This window comes from Fusarium subglutinans (genome assembly GCF_013396075.1).
Source record: "Fusarium subglutinans strain NRRL 66333 chromosome Unknown NRRL66333_c0000040, whole genome shotgun sequence".
Taxonomy (NCBI): Eukaryota; Fungi; Ascomycota; class Sordariomycetes; order Hypocreales; family Nectriaceae; genus Fusarium; species Fusarium subglutinans.
Window position 1 is genome coordinate 145,493 of NW_023502103.1, and position 26,855 is coordinate 172,347.

The 26,855-nt window shown below is 49.3% G+C and overlaps 7 protein-coding genes across 7 annotated transcripts; 4 read left to right on the plus strand and 3 right to left on the minus strand.

Moving 5' to 3' along the window:
• Window positions 1–1,431: 1,431 nt before the first annotated feature.
• FSUBG_4426 (GTPase-binding rid1) lies at window positions 1,432–3,896 on the plus strand (the record flags this gene model as incomplete). Its single annotated transcript, XM_036682414.1, has 2 exons — window positions 1,432–2,918; window positions 2,969–3,896. 2 exons carry the CDS (start codon window positions 1,432–1,434, stop codon window positions 3,894–3,896), a joined length of 2,415 nt encoding a protein of 804 aa, XP_036540042.1.
• Window positions 3,897–4,243: 347 nt separating this feature from the next.
• On the minus strand, window positions 4,244–4,986 carry FSUBG_4427 (dlpA; the record flags this gene model as incomplete). The annotated part of the gene is made up of 2 exons (XM_036682415.1): window positions 4,244–4,519; window positions 4,576–4,986. 2 exons carry the CDS (start codon window positions 4,984–4,986, stop codon window positions 4,244–4,246), a joined length of 687 nt encoding a protein of 228 aa, XP_036540043.1.
• A 4,033-nt stretch (window positions 4,987–9,019) lies between these two features.
• FSUBG_4428 (WW domain protein) lies at window positions 9,020–9,834 on the plus strand (the record flags this gene model as incomplete). The annotated part of the gene is made up of 2 exons (XM_036682416.1): window positions 9,020–9,265; window positions 9,313–9,834. The coding sequence occupies 2 exons, from the start codon at window positions 9,020–9,022 to the stop codon at window positions 9,832–9,834; spliced, it is 768 nt and encodes a 255-aa protein (XP_036540044.1).
• Window positions 9,835–10,285: 451 nt separating this feature from the next.
• Window positions 10,286–10,927, plus strand: FSUBG_4429 (ubiquionol cytochrome C reductase hinge; the record flags this gene model as incomplete). The annotated part of the gene is made up of 3 exons (XM_036682417.1): window positions 10,286–10,375; window positions 10,503–10,629; window positions 10,740–10,927. The coding sequence occupies 3 exons, from the start codon at window positions 10,286–10,288 to the stop codon at window positions 10,925–10,927; spliced, it is 405 nt and encodes a 134-aa protein (XP_036540045.1).
• Window positions 10,928–13,564: 2,637 nt separating this feature from the next.
• On the plus strand, window positions 13,565–15,125 carry FSUBG_4430 (uncharacterized protein; the record flags this gene model as incomplete). Its single annotated transcript, XM_036682419.1, has 3 exons — window positions 13,565–13,786; window positions 13,850–14,311; window positions 14,358–15,125. The coding sequence occupies 3 exons, from the start codon at window positions 13,565–13,567 to the stop codon at window positions 15,123–15,125; spliced, it is 1,452 nt and encodes a 483-aa protein (XP_036540046.1).
• Window positions 15,126–15,302: 177 nt separating this feature from the next.
• On the minus strand, window positions 15,303–16,832 carry FSUBG_4431 (ERG27-3-keto sterol reductase; the record flags this gene model as incomplete). Its single annotated transcript, XM_036682420.1, has 4 exons — window positions 15,303–16,029; window positions 16,081–16,115; window positions 16,167–16,692; window positions 16,744–16,832. The coding sequence occupies 4 exons, from the start codon at window positions 16,830–16,832 to the stop codon at window positions 15,303–15,305; spliced, it is 1,377 nt and encodes a 458-aa protein (XP_036540047.1).
• Window positions 16,833–17,231: 399 nt separating this feature from the next.
• FSUBG_4432 (KH domain protein) lies at window positions 17,232–21,146 on the minus strand (the record flags this gene model as incomplete). The annotated part of the gene is made up of 3 exons (XM_036682421.1): window positions 17,232–18,193; window positions 18,243–20,496; window positions 20,544–21,146. 3 exons carry the CDS (start codon window positions 21,144–21,146, stop codon window positions 17,232–17,234), a joined length of 3,819 nt encoding a protein of 1,272 aa, XP_036540048.1.
• Between the last annotated feature and the right edge of the window lie 5,709 nt (window positions 21,147–26,855).

Consider the following 26,855-nt stretch of genomic DNA (forward strand, 5'->3'; position numbering starts at 1 on the left):
ACGGGGCCGGCTTCGGTAGTCTACGGCGGCAGATGTTGACGGATATGATTTCGGTATTGAACCGTTGATAATGAGTGGGCAGTTGGTTTGTGTTGATATGAGCATCTTCAAATTTAGTTACTAGCAAAGATCCTTGAAGTGATATAATCATTTAGAAGCTCATCATGACACCTGAATTGTATCACCATCCCAGACTCATGATAGCATAGCTCTCATGGTACTAGATCTATCTGACCTGCTCTGTTCCACGAGACGCAATTGATCTCAATTGGGCTTTTAAAACAATTTCTGATTGATTAAATGGGTTATTGACCATTCTCGGGGCATGTTGAACCTCCTACCAAGTATGACTGGATATCTCGTTAAGCTGGCCCAATTGCATCTAGAATACCCCGCATTGACTTCCCCGATGTTGATCCCGGCACGAACCTAAGCCACTAACGTCCTTCTTCTCGTGCTATAGGTATTGGATATTGGATATTATGTGAAACGATATTCCCTCTTGAACTAAAACGAAACTATTAAGCAGCCATTGTAAAGAGGCCATGATGACATACCCTTGCTTATGACCATGGATTTAATGCGAACGCGAGAAAGATGTTATGACCGCTTGTGTAGCCCGCCGATTCATAAGCTACCTAGGTAAACAACAAACAAGGATGTTCCCAGCTGATGTTTTGAGCAGTCATGGCGATCCTTGGCCTCAGTAGTACTCATGATGTCAAGTGCTGAGGAGAATACACCGACCGACATGTGTTCAGTAAAGTGTCAATGTATTATTAGAGTGAAATGTAAACTGAGTAAGTATTGGCTATAATTTAAATTTATTTGGACTTGATGAATATGGATCTTTCAACCGGTAAAGCCTGAGCTAATGAAATTGCTGCTTGGCTAATCAACATTGCAAGCAACATCATCACTCGATCAATAATCGTCTTTCCAGCTTCAACCGTCGGCGGAGAAAAGAGGCAAAGAAAACAATTGACTGATCATTGTTATTATTACTACAAGCAAGCAAATATAGGTAGGTAGTCTTGTACGACCTATTTTGCCATCGTGCATCATCGTCGTCTGTCATCACTGGTGCGATAAGATAGTGCCCCGTCACCCGGTTAACGGCCGTTTCCCAATAAACAGTCAACGGCTTGTCTAATGGTACTGCCTTGGCTACCTAAGCGACCTACTTTCTTGCTAGCTCCAGCTCCAGCTCCAGCTTGTCTTCTCAACCTTGCCTTACTTTTATTCTTTCTGCAATGGCGTAGCCCAATTCGCAGTCTTAGTTGGCTTCTTATTCTGAACAGTTGGTGTGAGACTTAGTTTTGTTCATTACCAGTTTTTTTACATCTTCATTTCTACAGACATCCTTGTGACGCCCCGGACGAAAGCTACTTAGTAGCTGTCATATAACCACGGAAATCGGGGCTCGACACCATGAATACAAACGACGTAAATAGCTTCGACGCCGGTCGAAGACCACGACCCAAGTCCTCCATCCTCGAGGGCTTCATGCATCGGCGTCAAGCTTCCACCGATACCCATTTATTCCAGGCCCCGTACGATGGTCCTGTCTCTCCTATACAACCCAAGATCATGGCTTTTGAGAATTACTCCAACCCAGGTGCACTGGCTGAGCTACAGTACAACCAGCAAGAGTCTTCCGGACGCTTCTCACGGCGACAGGACCGAGGCCGATCACAGTCCCCGACCAAGAGCAGCTTTGGCAACTTCACCATCATAACAGCACCCGGCAAAGAAGCCAAAAACTCGAAGTCTCGCGATCCCTCGCCCACCAAACCGAAACGACCAAAGTCAACAACTAACCTTGCTGGTCTGCTCAAGCCCAAGACGCTGCGAAACTTGGGCAGGTTCGGATCCGACGACAATGTGAATTCATCCAAGGACAAGGAAAACAGAACTCCCGAAGAACCTGTAGCAGACCCTGCACCAACACCCATTTATTCTCAGTTTGCCTCTCGACCCAACATCGAACCAGCCCAAAGCACACGCCGTAGTATGGACGAAGCACGGGCACCAAGTGCTCAGGATCTTTATAATGGCAGTCGAGTCGCCGTCAAGGAGCGACCGAAATCGTACCATCCCATGCTGGGAAGAATGGAACCACCCTCTTCGCCAACCAAGGCACGCACTTCAAACGATTCCCGAAAGGGATCAAAAGACTCGACTGAGACCAAGAGTAAGAGCGGTCGAGGTAAGGTCTTGAGCGTCTTTACCACTTTCAACCACAGCCGATCCAAGTCAACCTCAGTTGTACCTGGGCCGACCGAGGCAGTACTTGACCCTAAGGATATTGACAAGCACCTTGAAGCCATGTTGGATCGACGAAACATTCCAGAGAACCAGAGGTACAAGATGAGGAACCTGAGCGACACCATCAAGATGGAGTTTATCCGCCAGGACTGGGCCGAATCACGGGCTTCTCGGACAGAAAGATCATGCTCAACAGACAGCGCAAACAGCGGCTTGGTCATGGAAGCCGGCACGCAAAATGAGGAAAAACAGAAGCGATCACGAGGCAAGAGTTTTACTCTCTCCCGAGGAAGAAAGGAATCAAAGGAGCCAAGCTCTCCCATCAAAAAGTCAAAGGGCGAAGGGACACTGGGTCGTCATTTCAGAAGCAAGTCCACCGACAGTGTAATCAGCGAAGGGCCTCCTGGATCCAGCGGCTCCGTAACCAACTCTGGAATCCTCTCCAAGATTAAGCTCAACCAAGGCCCAGGTGATTACGTGGCCTACCTCAGAAAAGTTCAAAAACCAGAACTTGTCGAGGTCGGCAAGGTTCACAAGCTACGACTGCTTCTCAGGAACGAGACAGTGGCATGGATCGAGGACTTCATTCAGCAAGGCGGCATGAAGGAGATTGTAGGCTTGCTCAACCGTATCATGGAGGTTGAATGGAGGTAAGTCAAATTCAAGGTGTGTTCCCACAAACGCGACTGACAATTGATAGGGAGGAACATGAAGATGCACTGCTTCACGAGAATCTTCTCTGCCTAAAGGCACTGTCGACGACAGCTCGCGCCATGCAATATCTTCACACGATCCAGAGCGATCTATTTCCCAAGCTCTTACATATGCTCTTCGACCCAGAGAAGAAGGGTCCAAGCGAGTTCACCACTCGTAACATCATAACATCTGTCTTGTTCACATATGTTGAGTCTGCTGCACCAGCCGAACGGGTCACAAGAGCCCAGAGCATTCTCGCACACCTCAGAGACCCCGAGCCAAAGGAGGACCAGCGCCCATTGCCATTTGTCCTAGAGATGAGACAAGAAAGGCCATACCGCGTTTGGAGCAAGGAGGTCGTTAGCGTCACTAAGGAAGTGTTCTGGATCTTCCTTCACAACGTCAACGTTGTATCCCTTCCTTCGGACCGCCCCTCGACGTGTGACCCTACCCCTGGTCCGTACAGCTACATGCTTCGACATTTCCCTCAAGAGCGCCCCCCGGTTCCAGCAGCGCCATATGTGGGCGGAGTCGAATGGGATGCGACCAACTACCTGGCTTCTCATCTCGATCTCATGAACGCCATCTTGGCTTGCACACCGACACAAGAGGAGCGCAACGCTCTCCGCGCACAGTTCCGAATTTCGGGATGGGAGCGATGCCTTGGTGGTAGTCTACGACTCTGCAAAGAGAAGTTCTATGGAAGTGTGCATGACGGGCTTCGGACATGGGTCGGAGCGGCGGCCGAGGATGGTTGGGATGTCAAGGATGTGCGATACGGGCCGCCCCCTGACGCTCGGGCTTCACCAAAGAAAACTGGAGGTGGTCAGAAGAAACCGGTCGAGGCGGCGCCAAAGCTTGAGATGCCGAAGCTCGATTTTGGGTTGGATAAGGCATCCACTCCGAGTAAGGAGAAGGACATGTGGCTGTGATGAAATGGCTAATCTTGAAGTGCCAGCATTTGTTTCTTGCATGTATTTCCTTGTTGGTCTGGAGCTAAGGTTGATTGTTGGTTGTTTGGAAGTCATGGTAGAGATTCTACTTTGATGATGGCATGTTAATGAACTGATGACACAAAAAATTGTATTCTTGACCCATCCACCCGTGCTTCGGGTTACTTGATACAAACTCCTTGTAGATCTCACGTGGTCCCGTGATGTACAGCTTATGTGACGCTCAGGACCAACCAGCCACCGTACGCTGCTGTGACCTTGTTTTCTTGGAAACTTTGGTGCAAGGTCGTAATCTTCTATTCTTTATCCCTCATGACGGAGGTTGCTTAAAGATTGCTTCGATGAAGCTTGAAGGACTCGAAAACAGTTGCACCTTTGAGCACATCTTCCTTGACCTTTTCATCAGCGGCTGTCAGCTTGGGCAGCAATTCGAGGACCTCAGAAACCTTGTTCTGAGGAATGACCACCACCCCGTTGATTGGATCGCTAAATGCAAGGTCGCCAGGAGAGACGAGGGTTCCATCAATGTCGAGAGGTACCTGGATCGCCCAGGGCACGCTCCCTCCACCGACCCCAACGGTGGACAGCCCTCGAGCCCAAATCTGCATTTGTACCTCCGAGTTCAGCTTGTTCCAAGAGCAGGGTAAATGGCACTCACCGGTAAGGAAGTACTCTTTAGTTCCGCTATATCTCTGGCTCGCCCAGCTACAACAATGCCCTTGGCTTGGCACACTTTCATGCGAACTGCCATGATCCCACCACAGACAGCATTCTTTTGACCATCGGGCTGCTTAAGAACCACAATGGTTCCTGGTTCTGTCAGATCGGCCCAATGGGTTCCCTCAGGGATGTTCTTTTGTATTTCTGGGAGATCCTGTCCCTTGGAGGCGAAGAGAACTGTTGAAACTGGAGCAACGGTAACCGATGTTGCATCACCTTCAGGAGAGCTGTATAGGTTCAGATCGGCAACAAAGCCGGCGCCGGGAACCTTTAACTTGAGGAGTGCGTCCGAGATATCACAAGCGGAATACTGCTGCAGCTTTACCAACTCCTCGGCGTGGTAACTCATACTGATAGCGTCCAAGGGCAACAAGATTTTAGCGAATACGGCGAGTCGGTGAGCAAGGACTATCAAATAGTTGCAGTTTCGAAGATTAAAGGCCTCTTTGAGGTTGTAAGTGCGTTATAACCCCCGGGTTAGAACTTGCCGGTAGTCGCAGGAAGTTCAGGTCGTAGTGGAACTTGGAGCTCCATGACTCCGGAGCCTCCCATCAACCGGGTCGTACAGTCCAATCAGAAGCATTACCAGCACATGCTTTGAATGCACGAACTAGGTGGGGGATGGCCAGGGAGAGCTTGGCTGAGGCCAATCATTCAACTCGAAGGATCTGGCCCTGGACGGGAATTCAAAGTTGACGAGGAACCAGTGTTTTATTTGCAACTGCAACTGTGAGCTAGCGACAGAGATAGATTAGGAGCTCAAGCGGAGCAACCCTGACATGACGTCTCTTGTTTACTCTTCTCTCTTTCGGATCCTCTTCTGGACTATTCGTAGGAAGGTTTTTCTCTCTCCCTCTCTCTTTCGTTTGTTGGTACATGACGCAAAAATGACTATCAGTTCCCGTCCTGGTATCAATCAGTCAGTGACGAGGACTCAGGGTACAAAAATGTGACGTGTCTTATGAGCAAGGGCCAAGATCAAGATGGTGTCCAAGCATGGCCTACGCCTACATACATATTCTTTATCGCCGCGATAGACGACCGGCTTCCTTCGGGCAACGAGTCATGGCGAGGCATGATCAATGTTTCAGAGAGGCTGGTGTCGCAGAGCAGATTTTTGGTATGAAGATGCTCTTTGTAGTGAGCCATAAGTGGGGTTCACCAGATATCAACGAAAATTCCGAACATACAAAAACAGAGCAGCGATATACTACTATCACGTAGCAACCGACCGAAGAGAAATAAAGAGCGGCTTGTAATTTCCTAACGTGACAAGCCGCAATTTCTGCGTTACAGCGGACTCATCCATTCCTGTTACCACATGGAATAGATGCTGTCAAAAGTAGATGCTACGCTAGCTAATAAGTGCTTGGGCTAGACAACTCAACCTGTCCGTTCTATCAACTCAACCCCAGACACACGGACATTCCAAGGACCCGTTTAACAAATTGTGACATGTGCTTCAAGGCTGGGTTGAAGATGATGAGAACTTTGCTCAACTGGGCCCAAAATGCTCGTTCAGATAACAGAACAGAGACACATGAGCAACGAGGCATCTCCTTGTGCTAAGATCAGCTGTTATTGACTGCTTCTAGACTTGATACGTAGGATAATCTATGAAGCGGAACCGGATAATAGAAACTCATTGGGGCGGAAGCCTTGTTAGTTGCACTGCTGAGCCTTTCTTTGGCATGAAGGAGAGTATATGTGCTGGCCATGTCCTCCACATAAGATCCTCGAAACAGATCCAGACCGTTAATTGGTGTTGACATCTGCAACGAGGGGGGTTCATGAGTGATTTGAACCAAACTATCCCTGCCCTATAGACCAGAACAACCACGAATAAGTGCACCAGCTGCTGAGAAATGCAACTAAAAGATGCATACCATCATGGCTATACCTGGCGTGTGAGGGGAACACTTGATGCCCCATCATCCGCATCCTCATCATCATGATTCGTGGCCGGGACACTTGATCATGTCGAATTGGGCGAGGAGCCATGCGCCTCCACATCAATCACTGTCAGCCGTCTCATTAGATTGACACGGCTGGGATGATGTTGGCTTGGTGGATGCTGTTCTGGGGCCGGGCAGAGATGGGTCCCAGTTGTTGCTACCTAGCATTGGCTAACGGGGCAAGCATGTCGGGTGATGGAACTGACGTTGTGACATCCCACATGGAGAGAGTTGTTCTCTATCTAGGCCCCAAGGTATGGATTTAGATTCTGGCTATGGTATAAGGACAACCCGAGAAGCATGGAACGCTCTATTTGTAATCGAGGCACAGCATATGACCTTGCCTGTAACCTTGCTTGGTATTAATTGAGAGGAAACACCAGATGATCGACTTGACCTGCCAGATCTTGGCTAATAGTGATAGCTGATAATAGTGGAGGGCAACGATATGGGAGGGGGGGAAAGACGATCTTGAGAATTGACTTGCTCAGGGTTGCGGCGGACAACAACTTTCTCAGCAGGGGTCAGAGAAGCTCAGCGTCAGGGGTCCACGAAAAGAGAAGAAAATTAGATGGAACATGAGGCTACAGAAAAAGCCATTTGGTGGTTGTGACGGGACGGACGGACGTTAGTTTCCTTAGAGGCCGTCCGTGCCAGGATGTTTCCCAGGGCAGTGGTAGACTGGAAGTTTGTTCTGGTGATTGTCAGCTTCAGTTCAATGAGAAGCACGTGGTGGATTGTTTCAACCTTAACAGACCCAGCCATGGGACATGGGAAGTCGATACATTGCGATGTCGCTTGGCCAATCACCATCTCTGAATGTCACCTAGAGGATAGCTCCAAGGTAACCTCAGCTCACCTAATTAACGTGAACAGGCAGTTCTTGGACCAGATCATCCGCGCGGCTCGGCCCAAGAAAAAACGATCCGCAGCGCCCAACTTTCGCATCTCCAAGCCCAGTCCAAACTACCTACACTAATCCACTGAAACTTTGGCCCTGGGTTTAGCAATTCCTTCACGAATCACACCCGACCTCATCCACCACCGAACCTGCCCTGCCCGTCTGTGGTATTGTACTGTACTGTCTGTAGTAGAGTACATACATCACAACTTCAGGACTAGCCTTATTTGCTTTGTCCATCGGTCTTCATTCTTCCTCCAATATCACACCATCACGCATCACACATCAATCACATCGTTCTCTTTTCCTGTGAGCTTGACCCAACGTCCACAAATCAAATCTATCATCGCCCGCAAATTCGATCAAATCGCCGCCTCCCCCACCTCATTACGGCACCACTTCCAGCCACCAGCCACCTGTTCTGTCTCGTTCTGTTCTGCACTCTCTGAACTGCTCGCCAAGTCAGTCAGTCAGTCAGTCAGTCAGTCAGTCAGTCAGTCAGTCAGTCAGTCAGTCAGTCAGTCAGTCAGTCAGTCACAGAGTCAGTCAGTCAGTCAGTCAGTCAGTCAGTCAGTCAGTCAGCGTCAGGTCAGCCTAACAGCTCAGTTCAGTCAAGCTTTTCTTCGGGCTGTCCCTGTGCCTCCTCTGCCTGTCTCTCTCTGTTTCTTCGCCTCTTTACAGTACTACGTATACCTATCCTTATCCATTCCTTGGCTTGGCTTGGTCGCTTGCTTCCTTAGCTTGGGATCTCCTACCGCTGCAGCATCTCTTGTCTCGTCCCCTAGTTAGTCGATCCTGTCCCTTGGCCTCGGGTCATCCTGATCCTATTCGACGACCCTGACAATCACCCTCGGCTGGCTTGGAACTTTGGCTTCTCCTCCTCTACTGTACCTACGGATACCCTCTAGGCCTTAGCACAAAGTCGCTCGTCCGCTCGCTCGCAAAACGGAACAGTCTCCAAAACGACCCACCCCCCACTACAGCACCACCAGGCCCCAAGGACCCAAGGCAAGACAAGGCCAAAGGCCAACCCGGCCGCAGCCCAGAGCCACCCGCTCCAAGATCTCGGAGCTACTAAAGTTGCCTGCACGTCCTGAACCTGCCGGTACGGAGCCTGGAGCCATTTGCCCACGAGCTAGGGTCGCTTGAACCCTGTACGAGACAATGTCGATAAAGTAAGCCTCTTTCGCGAACCTCTTTCTTGAATCTCTTTCTTTGAGCTTTCCATCTTTCCCGTCCCGTCTTGTCAACCTTAGCCCTGCCCTCTTGGTCACTGCTTTAGTCCTGCACCGAGTCTTCAGAGATTGTCGCTCCCGTGGTATCCTGTCTTGTCTTGTGCCCATACCATACCCATCTTCTCATTCCCGTCCCTCTCTCTCCGTTTCCGTTTCTTGCCTCCGTCACCTTCCCGTCTCCCTCTGCCGTCTTCTCCGCCCCGTACCCTCCGGTCACGGCGGCCACGGCTCAGTCCGTCCGTTGACTGCCCCGCCACCTTCGGCCCATGGAGTCATGGACCCCGCCCTATAATGGACAATCCTCATGACTATCTTATTACAAGCCGTCCTCCTTCGCGGCCCGTCGATCCTGACAATGCCGATAGCTGGGTTATGCTCAATCAGGGCGGCTTCGTCAAGCTTGGCAATGAACGCATCTTGATGAAGCTCGAATCGAGAATCTCATGCGACCTGTCTGTGCCCCAGGAGCTGAGAGCACGATGTGCCTCGTTTCAACGGAAAAGTGATAAAGGCACCCTCTTCCTGACCAACAAGAGAGTAAGTTGATAGCAAATCTATCTCGAGATGCTCTACTGACGCTTCAGATCGTGTATCTTCCTTTAAAACCTACGCAAGAACCAAAGTTTGAATCATTCAGTGCCCCAATCCTGAAGTTTCAAGACTCCACCACCTCGTCATCCATGTGGTGGGGATGGGTGTGGAAATCAGATTGTATTCCTGTATCCGGTGGTGGCATCCCTCCAGATATTCCTCGGCTTGAGGTCAAGTTCACGTTTTCAGATGGAGGCATGACGGATTTCAACGAAGCCTATATAAGGCTGCGGGAGCGACTTTACCAGTATCAAGAGATGCGCCGGGAGATGGGCCCTGGTGCTGATGTCCCTGATGAGCCTCTTCCAGCATATGAAGCTCCTTCCGCTCAGCCAGCACCTACAACAAACTCGACAGATGTACGCCCTAATCGCTCAGAGAGCGCTGCTAGTAGGAGGGCACCGGACGAACCACCACCAGATTATGACGAGGCTCAGGCGCAGCAGTTAAACATTCGATTGGAGGACCACATTCGGGGTGAAATCGATAGGGGAGCATACGAAAATGATGATTAACGGCCGCGTTGGACCACACCAATGGCTGTGGTTGTGTTACAGATACCAAGATTTGAGCACTGCATTCATGAACTCATTATACTGTCTCTTGTTTTTTCCCGGGTTTTCATGTTCCAAGGGATTTGCTAGACCTATATTGCGAAATATTAACTTCCCAGCCACTTTTTGGATATGATAATAGAACGTGATAACCTTTGAGTGGGATATTCGAGAATCTGGAGAGATAAACTCCATTCAACCACATTATACAGGTTTTGCGGCTCGGTAAGATGGATCAGGAACATATCACGTGATCCAAGATGACAAAGCCTAACCAATCAAAATGCCTTGGTTTTCAATTTCAGTGGTCTGCCGAGAGCTTGCCGTGACCTTCCGATCTTTACGATTAATCGACGAACGACACCTCAATCGAAACCACCACTCGCCATTGTGAATTCTTCCGCCTGTCGCAATGGGTATCTGGGACGCCTTCACCGATATTGTCGAGGCTGTGACGCCATGGAGCGTTGTTGAGGCTGAGGCCCCTGCTGAGGAACCCCAGGTACGGGATTTTTTACAGCAAGGCATTATGTGTCATCGACCTTGCCATTGATTGATTACAACGGGACTTCGTCGAGAGCGCATATAATGCCTTGCGTAATAGATGATCAAATACTGACAAGGAACAGGAGGAGACCGAGTCCAAGGACGAGTCCAAGGACGAGCCCGAGGAAGAGGCTGAGGACGAGGAAGAGGAGGATGAGGACGAGGATGACGAGGAAGAGCTCGTCGACCCCAAGGAGACACTCGAGGAAGGTTCGTCAATTTCTCACGCCAATCTTGAGCCCGGAACGTCATGAGTGATTTCACAAATGCTTCACAGCCGGGCGCGATATAACCCGCAATACATACTAACGCATCAACAGAGTGCAAGAACTCTCCCCAATGTGCCCCCGCCAAACACCACTTCGACGAGTGCGTCGAGCGCGTTCAACAGCAAGAGAGTGAGGGTGGCGCTAAGGAGGACTGCGTCGAAGAATGTATGTCTACCAGCCCAGACTGCGTCATGGGGCCCGAGGACCCCGAACATCCCACCTACCATACCAGATGCTAACCAACATCTTATCTAGTCTTCCACCTTGCCCACTGTGCGACCGCCTGCGCCGCCCCCAAGCTCTGGACTCAGCTTAAATAAAGTATCAATATCATTGGGTTGTCGGTTCCCACCACGACGGAATGGCTACATATTCGTCGAAAAGATGCCTAGAGCCGGAACGAAGCAAGCCAGCTCTCTAATGAGGGCTATCTCCTTGTACGATTGCTCGTCAGTTGGGTGTCAAGTCGTCCAGAGGTTTATCTGATTGCGGCTCTCTGTACCATACGCTCAAACGCCTGAATAGATTTCTTGCACACTATACCTAGACCATTGATTGACTTTTGCACTTACCTGACCCAACAAGGATTGTGTATGTCCAAGTGCCAGAACTTATTATAATGGATAGAGGTCGACGTCGCACAGCAGCTATTCTAGTAACAGGGATAAACTAGTTTGCCACAATGTTTGGTTTCACTGCTAGCCATTGTGTGGTCTGGTGAGAAGCATCAGATATCTGTTTGTTAGGCCAAATACTTTCTGACATGTCGAAGAGCCTTGCCGTGACGATGTATGCGTGTGTTCTTGTCGTGAAAATAGTTTTGGAAGATTCTCGTCGGCTTAACCTCCAAGTCTTCTATAGAAAGAAACGATAGGTAGTAGTTATGACCTCCTTTGAGGATGTTATCTAAACATTATGCTTACAGTAGGTTGGTATTACTATAAATAATATCCGATATATTTCTCTCCATGGCAGAGACTGTTGCCTAGGTACTATGTAAATAATGCATGGGTATATCGTAACGCCAAACCTTCTCTCTCTCTTCACTTCCATTTCTTCTTTTGCTAAATAGTACATGTGACACCTCGGTGCGATCAGAACGAAAAAGAATAGATTGGTGGGATATCGGAACACGGCACAGTTAGAGTGACACATTCTGGCTCATCGTTTTGAGCGTTGTAGGGCATTGGAGTGTGCTAGGAACAGGGTCCTGGAACAAAGTTGGAGGTATTGGAAACCCCGCATCGTTTAGTGGCCTACGAGAGAGTTCTTAGATTTTATATGCTTTGATAACAGTTTCTGTCCTTCTTGATAATAATCAGATCAATTGTCTAAGTCGCAAATCATGGGACCTTCGATTTACTAACAATGGCCATTGTCAATATTATGACATGAAGGGTCAATAAAGGTTAGACGAAATATGCCAAAACCTGGGGATGTTAGATAAACTTCTTCATAATTGACTTTGGTTAAGATCTTCAAAAGCCAATGCCAATCCCTTGTAGCAACGCCGCAGACATACAGAGCTCGGTTAAAAGTAATAACGTTCGGTTGGCCTGGTTAGTTAGGGTGCATGTTGTGGTTGCATTGGAACTTTACCTGATCCTGGATCTTGGATTCTGCTTATGCTCGCTTTGAGATTCCTTGTTTGGATGGCTTCGAGATGGCGTACGAGGAGGTTGAATATAGATGCATAATAACTATTGTGTAGTATCTACCTATATTCTGTTAGACCACAGCAAGCAAGCATGCAGTACGTATCAAAGCTGCCATCTCATACAAAACTACTCCGTAGCATCAATAGTCTCTGGATATCAATACTCAAAGGAGATATTGCCGCTTTACAGATAGTTAGATCACCAACACGAGTAAAGGTGGTACCGGGCCTGTGCTATATCAAGTTAGTGCATACATAATCCACGCTCGGTTGGTCGAAGTTTGAGATGGATATTGCAGCTAGGGCGTTTCTGATCCTGGACTGTAGAACCTATAGCGACCTATCAGAGGGCCTAGCCTTAAGCCGTTACCATTAGCGTCGCGTGCTGTCCTCGATGCAGATGTCTGTGAAGGACTGAAGGTGCAGGTAAGGCAGGCAGGTGATGGCAAAGGTACCACACGGACTTCCTCTTGTGGATGGCAAGATTCCGGTTGACGGCAATGGCAGTTGGCTTCAGTGTCCTCCTTCCAAGGTAGATTAGATTCAATTAAACCATTTCTTCCCCCCTCTCCCAGACCAAATCAGATCTTTATCTCTCCATTGCTCGTCCACCACTTCCAGTTCTCGCCCAATTACTCAACAGCTACAATGAATCTACAAGCCCGCTAGGATCGCCAAGCTGAAACCCTCCCACAATCCGCGATCGACCCATCAATCAAAGTACCCCTAAAGTCTGGCCGAGGCGAGGATCCTAGTTGACGTCGAGTAATAAATTCAAGGTTGAACCGACAATCCGAGGACTCGATCAGAGGACAGCGACATCACAGTGAGGCGATTTTGAATCAAGTGAGGTGATAAACACCATCGGCGCGGGAGTTGTCAATTCTCCGCCCGAACTCCTTTTCTTCGATATCTTTACCTATATTTCTATCAGTGCTGAATCACGCTCTTCTCGTATATCTGCCACCACAGTCAGACAGTGCATGAGGACGTCCTTGCTCCTTGGACCTCTTCTTGAAACCAATACTGGCACTGGCACTGACTGGCACTGCCATTGCTCAGTGTATCCCTGTCCCTGTCACGCATCATCGTTTCAACAGCGCAAATCGAAAGAAACGTATTTCCTTCATTAAACCTCTCAACTCCACCCTCAGGTTTTGATACAAATCACTTACACAAGAATCCAAGTGATCGCGACAACCCTGGTTCGTTCAGCATCATGAGTAGCGACGGTGTTGGTGGCCGCTTCTGGCGCAAGCAGAAGCTCGGCTCGAGGGACTTCACTCTTCAAGAGCGCAGAGCAACAGGTGAGGGCGAGGTAGATGTCGAGGCCGAGGAGGGTAGCATTCGCCAAGGAGTTTCGACAGAGTATCGTACTTACAAACGACGTTGGTTTGGTCTCGCTCAGCTTACGCTGATGAATATCATTGTGTCGTGGGATGTAAGTTTAGAGTTCCCACGCCACCAATCGAATAAGATGCATATGCTGACAGAAGACCGATAGTGGATGACCTTTGCACCAGTAGCATCACAGGCTGCCGAGTACTATGATGTTCGCGAATCTACCATCAACTGGATCAGCACTGCGTTCTTCCTTGCATTTGTGGCTGTGTTTCCCATCAGCATTGCCATCCTCCATCGGGGTCCGAAGTTAGCCTTCATGACAGCCGCCGTTCTCATTCTCATTGGCAATTGGATTCGATACGCCGGTTCTACCAAGTCTAGTGGTGGGAGTATTGCCTATGCCATGGCCGGAGAGATTATCATTGGCTTTGCCCAGCCTTTTATTCTTGCAGCACCAACTCGTTATTCGGATTTGTGGTTCACTAACCGTGGACGTGTCGCTGCAACAGCTCTGACAAGTCTGGCCAACCCGTTCGGTGCAGCATTCGGACAACTAATTACACCACTCATGGTTAAAAAGGCTGGCGATGTGTCAAACATGGTCCTCTATATCTCCATCATTGTATGTGCCCTTCAAATTTCTTGTTCTCCATATCTAAAGGTTCTAGTCAACGGTTTGTGCCGTACCTGCGTTCGCCGTCCCAGCCAAACCCCCTTCACCAGTTGGTCCAGCAGCTGAGACCCCTAAACTCAGTCTCCGCGAATCCTTGGGGGTTTTGAGTCGTTCTCTCGAGATCTGGCTGATCCTTGTTCCCTTCTCCATATACGTCGGGTTCTTCAACTCGATCTCTTCACTTCTCAATCAGATCTTCTCGCCATATGGCTTTTCTGACGACGAAGCTGGTATCGGCGGTGCCGTGCTTATCGTTGTTGGTCTCATCGCCTCCGCTATCTCGTCACCCATTATCGATCGCACGAAGAGTTTCCTCTTAACTCTCAAGATTCTTGTCCCCATCGTTGGCGTCAGTTACTTGGTCTTTGTCTGGATGCCTGAAACGAGGGACATCGCTGGTCCCTATGTAGTTCTCGCCATTCTTGGTGCCTCCTCCTTTTCGTTGGTTCCTATCGCACTCGAATTTCTCATCGAACTCAGCCACCCACTCAGTCCCGAAATCACTTCAACTTTAGCGTGGGCTGGTGGCCAGCTATTCGGTGCTATCTTCATCATCATTAGCGATGCGCTCGTGGCCGATAAGGATGCGAATCCTCCGAAGAACATGAAAAATTCGCTGATCTTCCAAGCAGTTGTTGCTCTTGCCGTAGTGCCCCTCCCTCTGTGTCTGGGGCTTTTTGGCCGGAAAGAAAAGACGACGCTTCGACGTGTTCGTTCAGATGAACAAAACCGGTCGGACACGACTGTAACGACTAACGCATGACTGGATTTCAAACTCAATGCGACATGGGCCTGCGTATGGTTCTCTAAGCTATGACTTTGGGAGCTACTAATATTACTGTCATCTGTGGCGTTTTATGCCTGTCATTGTCGCAATATACCCATTTCCTTTTTAGTTAAACGCCGATTGGATCCTTTAACCATGATGGGATCTTTTCCTCTATGCCTTTTTAACCCCAAGAATGGTTTCCCACTCGTGTCGCATGCTCTCCATCCTTTGCCAGCATTCTGCGCCCAGTTCTTCGAATCTCACGATATCTTCCTTGGTCACGTCTTTAGCGCCTCTCTTTCGCCCGATGGTCTTCTTGAAAACACCAACAGCAGTGTCCGCTTCGAGCGCCGCCGCATCCTCGACTTTGCCCTCCCAACCCCAGCCTTCAACTTCGGTCTTCTTAACTTCAACCTGCATGTGACGGTTGGAGCTGCTCCCCCACTTAATACGCTCGGCGCCTAGTTCATCAAGCGCAGATTGCTCTTGGAGCGCAATCCAAACAGGGGATTTGGCACCGGTATAGCTGTCTGTGTTATGCCAGGGCGAACCAATCCAGCGGCTGATCAGAAGAGCAAGTTCATATGCCCACATAAGAAACCAGGGAACTGGGAATAGGGTGCTGGCAACAATACCCGGGTGGCTGAGATACATGCGCGGTCGAATGGGTTTATCGCGGGCCTCATTGGGGTCGTCGGCAGTGAAGAAGCGACTGGAAGATGGCAGGGCGGCAGGAAGAGTTGCAGTAAGGGAGAGGATGTCAGTGACTCGTTTGGCGGATTCGTACGGGCCTTTGCCATTGAAGCACTGGAAGTCGGACATATCGAGAACACTGTCGACGGCCTCAAGGCTGCTGGACCAGACAAGACGGCCGGGTATTTCGGATTCGAATCGCCGACTAAGTAGTGGAAGAAGTTCGTGGGCCAATACATAATGACCAAAAACACACGCTGTAAACACCTCGCCGAGTAAAGGTTCCTTAGGCTGCATTCAGTCAATGGGTGAAATCCTTGAGTTGCTGGACCTCCGACTCACATAATTGTAGTTGCGCTTTTCGTTCAACAGAGCAGTAGGGAGAGCCATCTTGAAGTTCGGCCAAGTAACAGACTGCACCAACCCCTGGGTCAAGATAGTCCATACAGCTTTGGGATAATTGACCCCTGACCATCCACCATACGCAGCATTGAATACTACAGTATCCAGCCTTGGAATGCGTACGTTTTGTAGATATTCGCCCTGCAGCCCCTCAGGGTTGCTCACTGGGCCTCGTAACAAAGCATTTGCGAAAGAGTACACCCCGCGCAAGTCACATAGGTCAAGCTGCAAGCTCAGAACATGGATTCGCGCAACGGTATCCTCCCAACGATATGAACTCCCGACACGCGAACATAGTGCTGTAGAAGATTGCGCGGCTTTTCTGGCGTAATCACGGAGGGTTTGGATCGTTTGTAAGGACTTGGACTTTGATCGTGTGGTGGGGATGAGGATAAGGTGGGAGCGCAAAGATCGTGTAGCGAGGAAATCGTCAATCAGTCGTTCTCCAATACTGAGACCGATGCCACTTGATTTGCATTAGCTGTTGTTTCCTATAGCCTGGAGCAATTGAGCAAACCTATTGGCACCTGTGATCAAAACAAAAAGTTGCTCCTGATCTGAGACTCCGTCCCAGGGGGCTGTCGCAGGCGACAATTGCGAACCCATCTAGATGGAATACAGCTCAATTCTTGGAAAATGGCATTCGCGGTGGGCAAAGTCAATTCTATGAATATCAATACAATGCGATAAAGAGTTAAGGGCGGTGTGTTAATTGTTAAGGTGTTAACTGTGGTAAAGACATTCACGTGATAACTAGCATATTTAATTTCCATATGTACTATATACAGCCTCTTATTCGTTTTCGGATAGAGCTGCGATAGTAGGTCACTACATCTTCGCAATATGTCCAGTCAGGTAAGCTGAGAAAGATCAAGGCATCTCATCATTATTCTTGGTTGTTATTAAATTGGTAACTACGCTTTTTCCCAGCGAATATCCATTCTCTCCATGAATACTCCATATACCATTGCAATTTGTTCAGGAATGGCTAAATCAACCCAATCATTACTCCCGGGCCTTGCTGCTGCCCTCTCGCACAGCTTCAAGAATCAGATTCTTAGCCATCTCAACTCCATCCTTGGTTCCAATAATTTCAATGGCTTCGTCCTTGGCCTGGTCACGAGGGACCTGGATCTTGCAATTGCTCTCCTTTCTGATCGAGTTGACCTTGGAGCCGTTGGGACCAATGACATGTCGGTAGGTTCGAGGGTCTGGGAGAACCAGATAGCCGGTAGCATCATTCTTCTTGGCCTGCTCAAGAGCCTTGGCAATGGCATCCTTGGCCTTCTCTACGTTCTCAGATGAACCGCGCAGAACCCAAGGGAAATCACCATCGTCACCAGCATCAATCTGGACAACCTTCCACGAGTGTGCCTCGGATGTGGCATCGTCGTCATCAGTGATCAGAGGGAGTTCGCCGACGTTGGAGCGAGTAGAAGAGTCAGGTTTAGCAGGCAGAGCTTGGCCAGCATGATCAACAGTGACCGAGTAGTTGTTGCGAAGCTGGCGGAAGAACTGTCCACCGTTGGAAATGGAGTGGTGAAGGTTGCGAGGGACCTGGATGGTCTCACCCTGTTGCTGCTGAACCAGTCCTTGAATGTGCTCCTTAGCCTTGGCCACGTTCTCAGGGCGGCCTGTCAACTTGACGCCAGTCTTGCCATCACCTTGGCGGGGAACGTCGATAGAGACGGTGAACTTGGACTCGAGCTGGCGCTTTGTATCACCACCACGGCCAATGAGTGAACGGTGGTTCTCAATGGGAACATCCACAATCTCAGTGACCTGGCTCTCACGCTCACCCACAATCTCCTGAATACGCTCAACGATCTTGTTCACAACATCAGTGCGACCCTCAATCTTAATAGTATTTCCGTCAGCCTCCTGCTTGGGGAACTGAATGGTGCGAGCGAGCTCTCGTCGGTCATCAGAGCCACCAGCCTTGACGACAATATCCCGAAGGTTGGAGCCTGTCACAGTTAGTTATCGTTAGAATAGACATTAAAGGTATAAACTTACCGCCAGCTCCAATGAGAGCCTTGTGGTACTTCTTATCAACATCAAGGGTTCGGACTACAGTATCGTCGAAGACAGCTCGCTTCTCCTCAAGAACCTTCTTGGCCTTGGCGACCTGTGAAGCCGTACCCTTGATCTGAATCTCGACAATGTCGGTGTCTCGGTCTTGAGGTACATCAATACGAGCACCAGTAGCCTGGCGAAGCTCATCTAGAGCGGAACCACCCTGTCCAATCAGAGAGCCGACTTGCTTCTGCTGCACAGCAACAGTAGCGGTAGCGGAATGCTCTTCAAGGTACTTGTGAAGAGAAAAGATCTCATCCCGAGCTTCATCAGCACCCTTCTTGGGACCTCGGATGATAACCTCATCAGGACCTTGCTGTCGGCGAGGTTTGGCACCATCTTCGGCATCAACATTAGACTGCTCATCGTCTGCAGACTTGGCAGATCGAGGGAAGAAAATATGGACCTTGTAACGAGTCTGCAGCCGATTGATCTGGCTTCCCTGAGCCCCAATCAACTCCCTATGATACTTGGGGTCAATCTTCAGAGTGTGACTTGTCTCATCTGCCAATGTACGAGCGAGACTCTGGATATAGGAGCGAGCAGTCTCGGCCTTGGCCTTTGGTCCCTTGAGCTCAACCTTGCCATCTTGGACTTGAATCTCAACATCGAAACGGTCTCGAAGCTCACGAATGTTGCTACCACCCTTTCCAATTAAGTGATTGGCAAACTTCTGGGGGAAATCGAAGGACAACGTAAAGCCACGCTCCTTCTCATCCTCCTTCTCTTGCTCGACAAAAGCATTGGACTTAGCAGCAAGGGACTCGACAGCAGAAGCAGGTCCTCTAAGGGTGATGCGAGTTCCGTTCTTCGAGACGCGGACAGGAATCTGGTCCGACTTTCGAGATTCCTGCTCCTTCTTGATGAATCGTCTGAGTCTTTCATGGTATTTGGCAGGAACATCAAGCTCAGCACTGGTGATAGCTTCCTGCTTGTTGATCAGCTCAAGAATGTGTTTCTGGGCATCCTCGAGCCCCTTCTTAAAGGCACGGATCTCGGCATCTGTTGGCTTAGTACTGGGCAGCTGATAAGGACCATTTGCGGGATCAGGACCTTCAAACACCAAGAGGACAGGAACATTGCCCTCTGAAGCCTCAGGAACAACAACTTGGACACCATAGTCATCCTTCACTTGACGAGAAATGTTGTTACGAAGGTGCTGGTGGAAGAAAGGATCAATGGGGATAGCGCTCATGCGAGAGGGAGGCTGGGCATTGACGATGCCAGTGATCTCAGACTGTGCACGAATGGCGTTCTTACCCTCGCGTGAGTAAAGTTCCCAAGGAAGTGCACCTCCTTCTGAGAAAGGGGTGTTGATATGAGTGTTGTAGATCTTTTCCAGGCGCTCGATCTCCTTGCGTTGACGGAGATATCGAGTCACATTGCTAGCATGTGCAGCAGCGCCGCCTGGAGCGTTGCGGTGGAATCGAGCAATGTCCAAGTTGGACATCTGCATGCCCATGGCCAGATCCATCGCCTTCTCCAGACCAGAAGCAACCTCGTCAGCAGGTCCAATGACGGTGATAACGTCATCATCTTCATCCGTGGGAAGAAGAATGGAGCAGCCGGTATCAGCAAAGAACTGCTCAGCAGGGACACCTCGGTCGCCCACGATGAACTGGTGGCGGCCACGCTGGATAGACAGCTGCTCGGCAGCAAGTTCCCTGTGGAGCTGAGCGACTCGGCGCTCAATTTCGGCGCGAGCCTTTTGCACTGCAGCTCGATCACCAGCAAGCTGAATGTGGCTATCGTCATTGCCCGCAGGGGCGAAGATAGGTCGCTCACCAGGGTTGGTAGTAACAGCAGCGGGCCCTGTAGAGTATGCCTGCAGGGGAGGGATGCGAACCTGCACACCACTGTCTTGTTCAAGGGCTTGAGCAAATGCATTATCTTGGCCAGCAATGAAGGGATAGAAGGCAGCAGGAATGCCCCGAACCTTAGTCTGGACATTGGCAGACCGTTCGTCAGCAATCTTGAGGATCGCATCTCGAGCAGAAGCGGCAGAGAGGGCATTACCCTCAACAGTCACATCAATGGTAGCATCGTCATCCTCCTCATCGATAGGGTTGCTTTCGTCGACTTTGGGGAGCTGAATCTTGGCACCTGACTTCTCCTGTAGAGCCTTGATCGTGGATCCTCCCTTACCGATAATGTGGGCGCGGGCTGACTGAGGAATAGGAACTTTGATGGCAGTCTAGCAAGTATTAGTTTAGCTTGCGAATGGGAGGCACACAAACTTACTCGAGTACCAATCTGACCGACCAGATCCTTGATCGCCTGTTGAGCGACATCCTGAGGACCAGTAGCGTCAAACTTGTAGCGGCCGTTGGCGGTGGTGTTCATTGAGAGGGTGGCACGAGACTTGCGGTTGAGATCCTTGATGATATCAGGGATGGGCCTCTTTAGCTGGCTACGAGACAGGATGTACTGGGGATCCAGGGTGACAGACTCGACATTGCGGCCAGGAATGAACATAGATGGCTTGTTGGGGGTAGCAGCACCAGAGGCGGGAGTAGACGAACGAGAGCCACCGTTGGAGGCGGCGCCGTTCGCGGTCTTAGCTCCCCAGATGGGTGCCACATTGGCAGCCTTACCTTTGGGACCACCGAGCTCAGGGAACAGCTCATGAGACTGAGTATCGAGAGTCTTAGCAGCGGTCGGCTTGGGAGCTGCTTTGGGAGCTGGAGCCTGGGCTTCGGCGGAGCTAGAGGCCTCGGCAGGAGAACGGATGGGAAGGTCCTCATCAGGTGCATCTTCGACGGTGACATGATGGGGGGCCTCTGCGTGCTTCTGCATGAGCTTCTGAGCAGCAGAGAGCTCGTTAGCGGGAGCTTCGGAAGCCATTGTAAGCGTGGTTTGTGTTTCGAACGGTGTAGCTAGCTAGAGTCGGTATTGGTGGCAGATGAACTGATGTGGGATGTCAGAAAGGGGTCAATGGAACTCGAATTGGGAATGCTATGCAAGAACTTTGCGTAGTAAATACTCACCGAGTTCAATTGGCTACGAGAGCAGTGAAGCTTGCGGCCAAATAAAGGTATTGAAAAAACGTGAGGTTCGATAGAGGAGGGGATGATCAGATGTATTAACGAGTCTTGTCTCTAGAACATTGTGCAAGAGACAGCAGACGATGGAAACCGGTAACCAGAAGGGAGAACCAGAGCTGTGCTAGAGACCGTGAATCGAAAATACGACGGACTCAAAGAAGATGATTGAGGTTTGAGGATGAATTGTCATGGACAAAGTTGAGGGTGAGGTGGAAGTTTCTCTAGACCGCGACCTCTCCCCACGAAGTACAGTAGGCCACCTTTCCTCGGTGCAGGGATTAGGTATGCTAACGGAGACACCTAGAATTTACGCGAAGCTTGTCCGAGGCAGCGGGCACCAGTCCTTTTTGAGAAGGCGAGGTTTGAAAGGGGAAAGCGGGGTGGGTTGTTGTACATTGTAGGTAAGATATGGTGATATCCTCAGCTTTTTTATCAACCACAGTTCGAAACAATTGTTAGAATTTTGTGTAGGTTTGCCTAAGTATTAGGTTCGTGGCCCTCAAGCTGCCTTGATACTCAAATTTTCAAGCCTTGAGTTGTATTGTTCATCGGCCTATCCCAATAGACGTACACTATCAAAGCCACTATCTAATTGATGATGAATATAAACAATTCTGTTTTAAATGCAACCACACGGACACCTCAGACTCATATCTGAAATTCTTATATTATGTCAGCGGCTAATATACTTGGCTTGAGGCTTCTTGCCTACAATACTGCCTTTAGTGTGTCGAACCTTGTTCGCGTGGGTTTGAAAGTATCTTGGAGATAGTATCTGAATCAAACGACAACAAGCACAAATCCATGTGTACACCGTTAGTACAAACCCGAGGGATTGGGTTACTCCCGGTAGCTGAAGAAATTCTAAGAAAAGTAATGATACTCCAAAAGCCCTTCCACGGCCCTTCAATCTCACCTTAATATATGAGACTCTTTGAACCTAGAAAATATACCCATAAGAGCTAATATTGTTAATGTCCGAATCAACATGCTGTTTGTTTTACAGTGAGCTTACGACTCACCAGCCAGGGAACCTATTTAAACCAAATTGAGACATTTACACTGTTGTAATGCGTCCACCGTTCAGAGATTGTATCACGTCCACCCACCCATTATCCGTACATGAATTAGGTATACTAAGAGAACTATCACGTCAAATGCTACCGAGCTTGCTGCAGGTTGATACAGCGTTTCTCCTGGTGCATTGGCAACTACTGCAGGTACTGACTGAAGATGGCACACTCCGTCCTCTTGGGGCATAGTGCTGTGGCCTCGGTTCAGATAACGAACAGGGATTTCAACATCGCATCACACGGAATAGTGATGTGGCAGCTGAACGGGCCTGGGGAATGTTGAGTTATCCCGTCATGTATTCACAACTGACGGTATAGGTTACCCAACAGGATTTGCAGGTATCCGTTAATTTAGATCACAGTCATTATCATGGCTCATATATGGCCAACTCGTCCACTGCGAACAGAGAGGAGAATCATGTCATGTGAACATAGATCACTTCACATGGACCCGGCTGTTGCAATTTATATCTTGACAAGGCGATCAGTTCATACATAGCGGACACGTAATCGCAAAATAAAATAAGTCCGCAGCCGTTCGTATTGACTCACGAGCTATGCGCTGTCCCGTGACTTAACTTGATACAGACAGGCATTGTTCCAACCAGTGCTGGTTGTATGAGTTGTACAAATTTTAGGGCGATTGTCAATTAAGGGTATACTGTCGTGGGGCAGATGATAGGTATAACTGGCCCGGATCGTCAAGAACTTTAACAATCCCAACATGTTACAAGGTTGGACCCTGGCATTGGAAGAATTGCCTGTGCAATAGCTTCAGTCAACGAGAATTCTGGGCAATGAGGATCCAGGTTCCCGCATTGCTTCTATTTATGATTATTTGTCTTCTACGACATCAAAGCCTTTTACCTACTAGGTTAGTAGGTACTCTTATGGTACCTTATGTTGTTGTTGGTTCTTTACAGCTCCAAGTTTGCCATTGAGATGAGTGAGCGGTAGTTAAATGGCAGGAACTGAACTGACTTTGAAACGTTGCTAACCGCCCCCAAAATTGTGTCTTCCAAACCAGCTACCCACAGCTCATCCTCCTTGTCTCGGGTTAAAACAATTGGTCAGTACCAGGGGCATCAAGCTGATGACAGTAGCCGTTGTCTTGCTCCAATCCTGGGGGAGACAAGAATGGATGGTAGGACCTGGAAGTCCTCTCAGAACCTGCATATGTATGTATCTTGGCCCTCCTTCGAGGGTGTAGGAGGAGAGTATTAGAATATTATTAGTAGTATGCAGCCTTGCTGATTTGATATGTCATTTGTCGAATGGTGGAAGTTGTTGACTTCCTGAGTTAGTACCAAGGCAAGGGCTAAGAAGCAGGAGAAGGTGCCTATGTTCCGTAGCAAATATGTACAGATGCTGGCAGACAAGGCTAATCAATAACCAGATCGATGTCTCTTGCGGAATGAGGGAGACGCCGTGCGAACACTCAGGAAATAACCCAGCATGATGAATGGCCGATGAGGGTACAAGTTCCTTATTGTGCCCCATCATGCCCGACCAAGCTGTAACGCCTACTGAATTATACTGGGCGCAATATTGCGGTGCCTTGCTGATGCCCCGCACATAAAAATTTCTTCAACTTCAGATAATGAATCACCTACAGCAATAGATATCAGACATAACAGTATGTCGACTCGGAGCATACGAGAGCAGCGGTTAACAGTGACTACCTAACTACGTCGGAGCCAACACTGCCCAGCCACGGCTATGGTAAATCACCGATGCTTGACTCCCATTAAGACCTGCAAAATAGTCGGCAATCTCCACCAGCCACGAGCGTTCTGACCCACGAGGACGGGGCAGTAAGGCAGTTGAGCTTGGAGTCGAGCTTGTGCCTGTGCTAGTCTCAACCCAGGGGAGACAGTTGCTTGAGATTGGCCAAGGACTGGCTAGTTTGCCCAAACGTTGATCTCTAGCTTCTCCTGAATCTTCCCGCCCGGCTTTGAGAACAAACCCCACTCAGTCAAGAATCAATATGCATTCGATTCCACTCACACTTGATCGTGATAAACCTGTGGCCTGCGACAGGAACGTTCAATATGTTACTGGTCTGCAGGTACCTTACACATCAGGGGGCATGGCAGCGCGGATACAGCTGTACCTTATCTGCTTATGTATCTGACTGGGGGTCGCTGTCTAAAATACAAACGGGTTTGCGGTGCTCGATGAGCAAGATACATACAGATCGATTAATTTTCACGATAACATGCTTTATTAAGCGCTTGGCCATGATTGTGGGCTAATAACATTCTCAGTTTAACGAGTCATTGGGTGACATAATGCACTCGAGACTGACGTCGGTGACCTATCCAAGTTACAAAACCTGAAGACGTGATTAATATAAGTTTTCTAGTGCGAGTATGTGCAACGAGTCCGGAGCAGAGCAAACCGTACGAGTGATTAACAGTAGAGGCTAACAAACGGCCACCGGCAGTAGAGTGCAGCCATGATATGTATGTGATTGCATTCATTGAAGGCTGTTTGTTAACAATGGGCGATTGATTCGATTGGAATCGGCTGGGTTGAGTCTGTAACCAACACCCGTCCCACCCTATTGTCTGTCTACCTATTCATTGATTCATTCTCAAATATCCTCACATTCTGCAGCCACCATGTGTCATAATCAGAGCTCGTCATCCAGTGCAAACGACCAAAATAAGGGCCACTTGCGGTCCATACGCCATTCACCCCGCGTCGTCATCCTGAGAAGCATCCATTTGAGCACAACGTTGTTTGCGAGGCGCTCAGGGGGAAAAGATGCAGTGATACCATCCGTGACCCTCTCCAACCATGCCGTTGGTCCAACCACCAAGTGCTGGCAAGATGCTTTCACACTGTCGAGTCGCGCCAACGGCCCGAGGGACAAGAGATGGCGTTGCAACGATGGTGGGGGACGTTGGATGAGCTTGGAAAAGGGACGCAAGTTAACGGGAGTTGGGTTGGGTATCAGCGTCAACTAAATGCCAAGGTACCTCTGCATGAGTTGTCTGCCCCGCTGATCGCATGTACCTTATCCCAATATGCTGGGGTCCAGGGTCCAAGCCATTTCTTCGGTTCCTTGCCTATCAGAAACCCAATTGGAGGCATTACGTCTGTATCAACGTGAGGGTTTCCAGGGAATTTTGCGGAGGACACTGGATCACTTGTAGGAAGGTTTTGAGATCGGATTGAACAGGAAAGAAAGCCTTATCAGGCAAATGGTTACAGTTGTCTGCTACTTACCAAGCATTCTCAGGCATCCAAGGGCCTTTCATTTTGAAGCATGGGTCTCTTGATGTCTTGTTTCTAAACAACCTCGCTAATCAAGACCCCAATTCCAGTCGTTTGAACAATTCATCATCAGAGAGATCCATTCTCAGCAAGACTCTGCAACCGTGTCACCCCCGCAGGACTCCTGATAATACCGTCACCATCACGGTAGAGGAGTCCGGAAACACTAACAGCCCGTGCCATGTGCTGCATTGCACTGATCTCTGGCTCTATCTACTGCACTACGAGGCTGCCCCATCGGCCGTTTGTATCACAATTCTTAAATTCAAGGGCCTCCATGCTACAGTGTAATATCTTATCCCACAGCCCAATCCACCTCCCGCATTCCAGTTCATCTCACTCACCCTTCTTGTTGTCCAGTTCCCCTTGATTTGAGGAATACGACACAGTGCGTGTATAGTTCTACCTTATGTAGGTTGTCTTCCTGTTCTCATTGCTTCTTCCCGTCCTCTCTCTTGTGTACTTGTCTTCCCAAACTTGATCTCCCCAACCCACTTATCCTGTTATCCCCCGAACAGCAGCTTACCATTTTTTTCCTCTTATGAAGTCACCGGGCAGGATTCCCAGGAGAGGAAACGCAGAAGCAAAGGCAGCACGAAACAGAGACGAAGCAAGGCAGAGCAAGTAATTTAATTCCACTTGCAGGACCGCCATCACCAATTCAGCATCGCCACCGGGGTCAAACAACACACCACAACAATATCAATACCCCCGCGTTGCACTGCGTTGTGCATCCAATCCCCAGACCCCCTCCCCCCCGTCAAACTCCTCCTATTGTTTGGCTTCGTTTGTTCCCTTGGTTCTTGCTTGATTCTGAAAGCCCAAGGGCCTATCTTTCTATCTATCTCTTGAGTTGAGCCAGACCTGCACGGCACGGCCACTGCATTGCACTGCACTGCATTACACTGCGCATCTCTTCTGATTCCTCTCTCCTTCTCATTTTCCTTGCACACACACCCTATGACTTGATACCTGTTCTGTTTCTGTCTAGGTAGTCAGTCTCCTCCACCTGCTTGCTCGGCCCATCACAAAAAGAAATCCCGTACCTAACAGCAGCAGCCCGCCGTCCCCTCTAAGGCCTTTTTTTAGCCCCAAAGGGCCCCCCAACCCAACTGCCCTTAGTTGACAGGCTGCTTCCTGCTTGCCGCTGGATC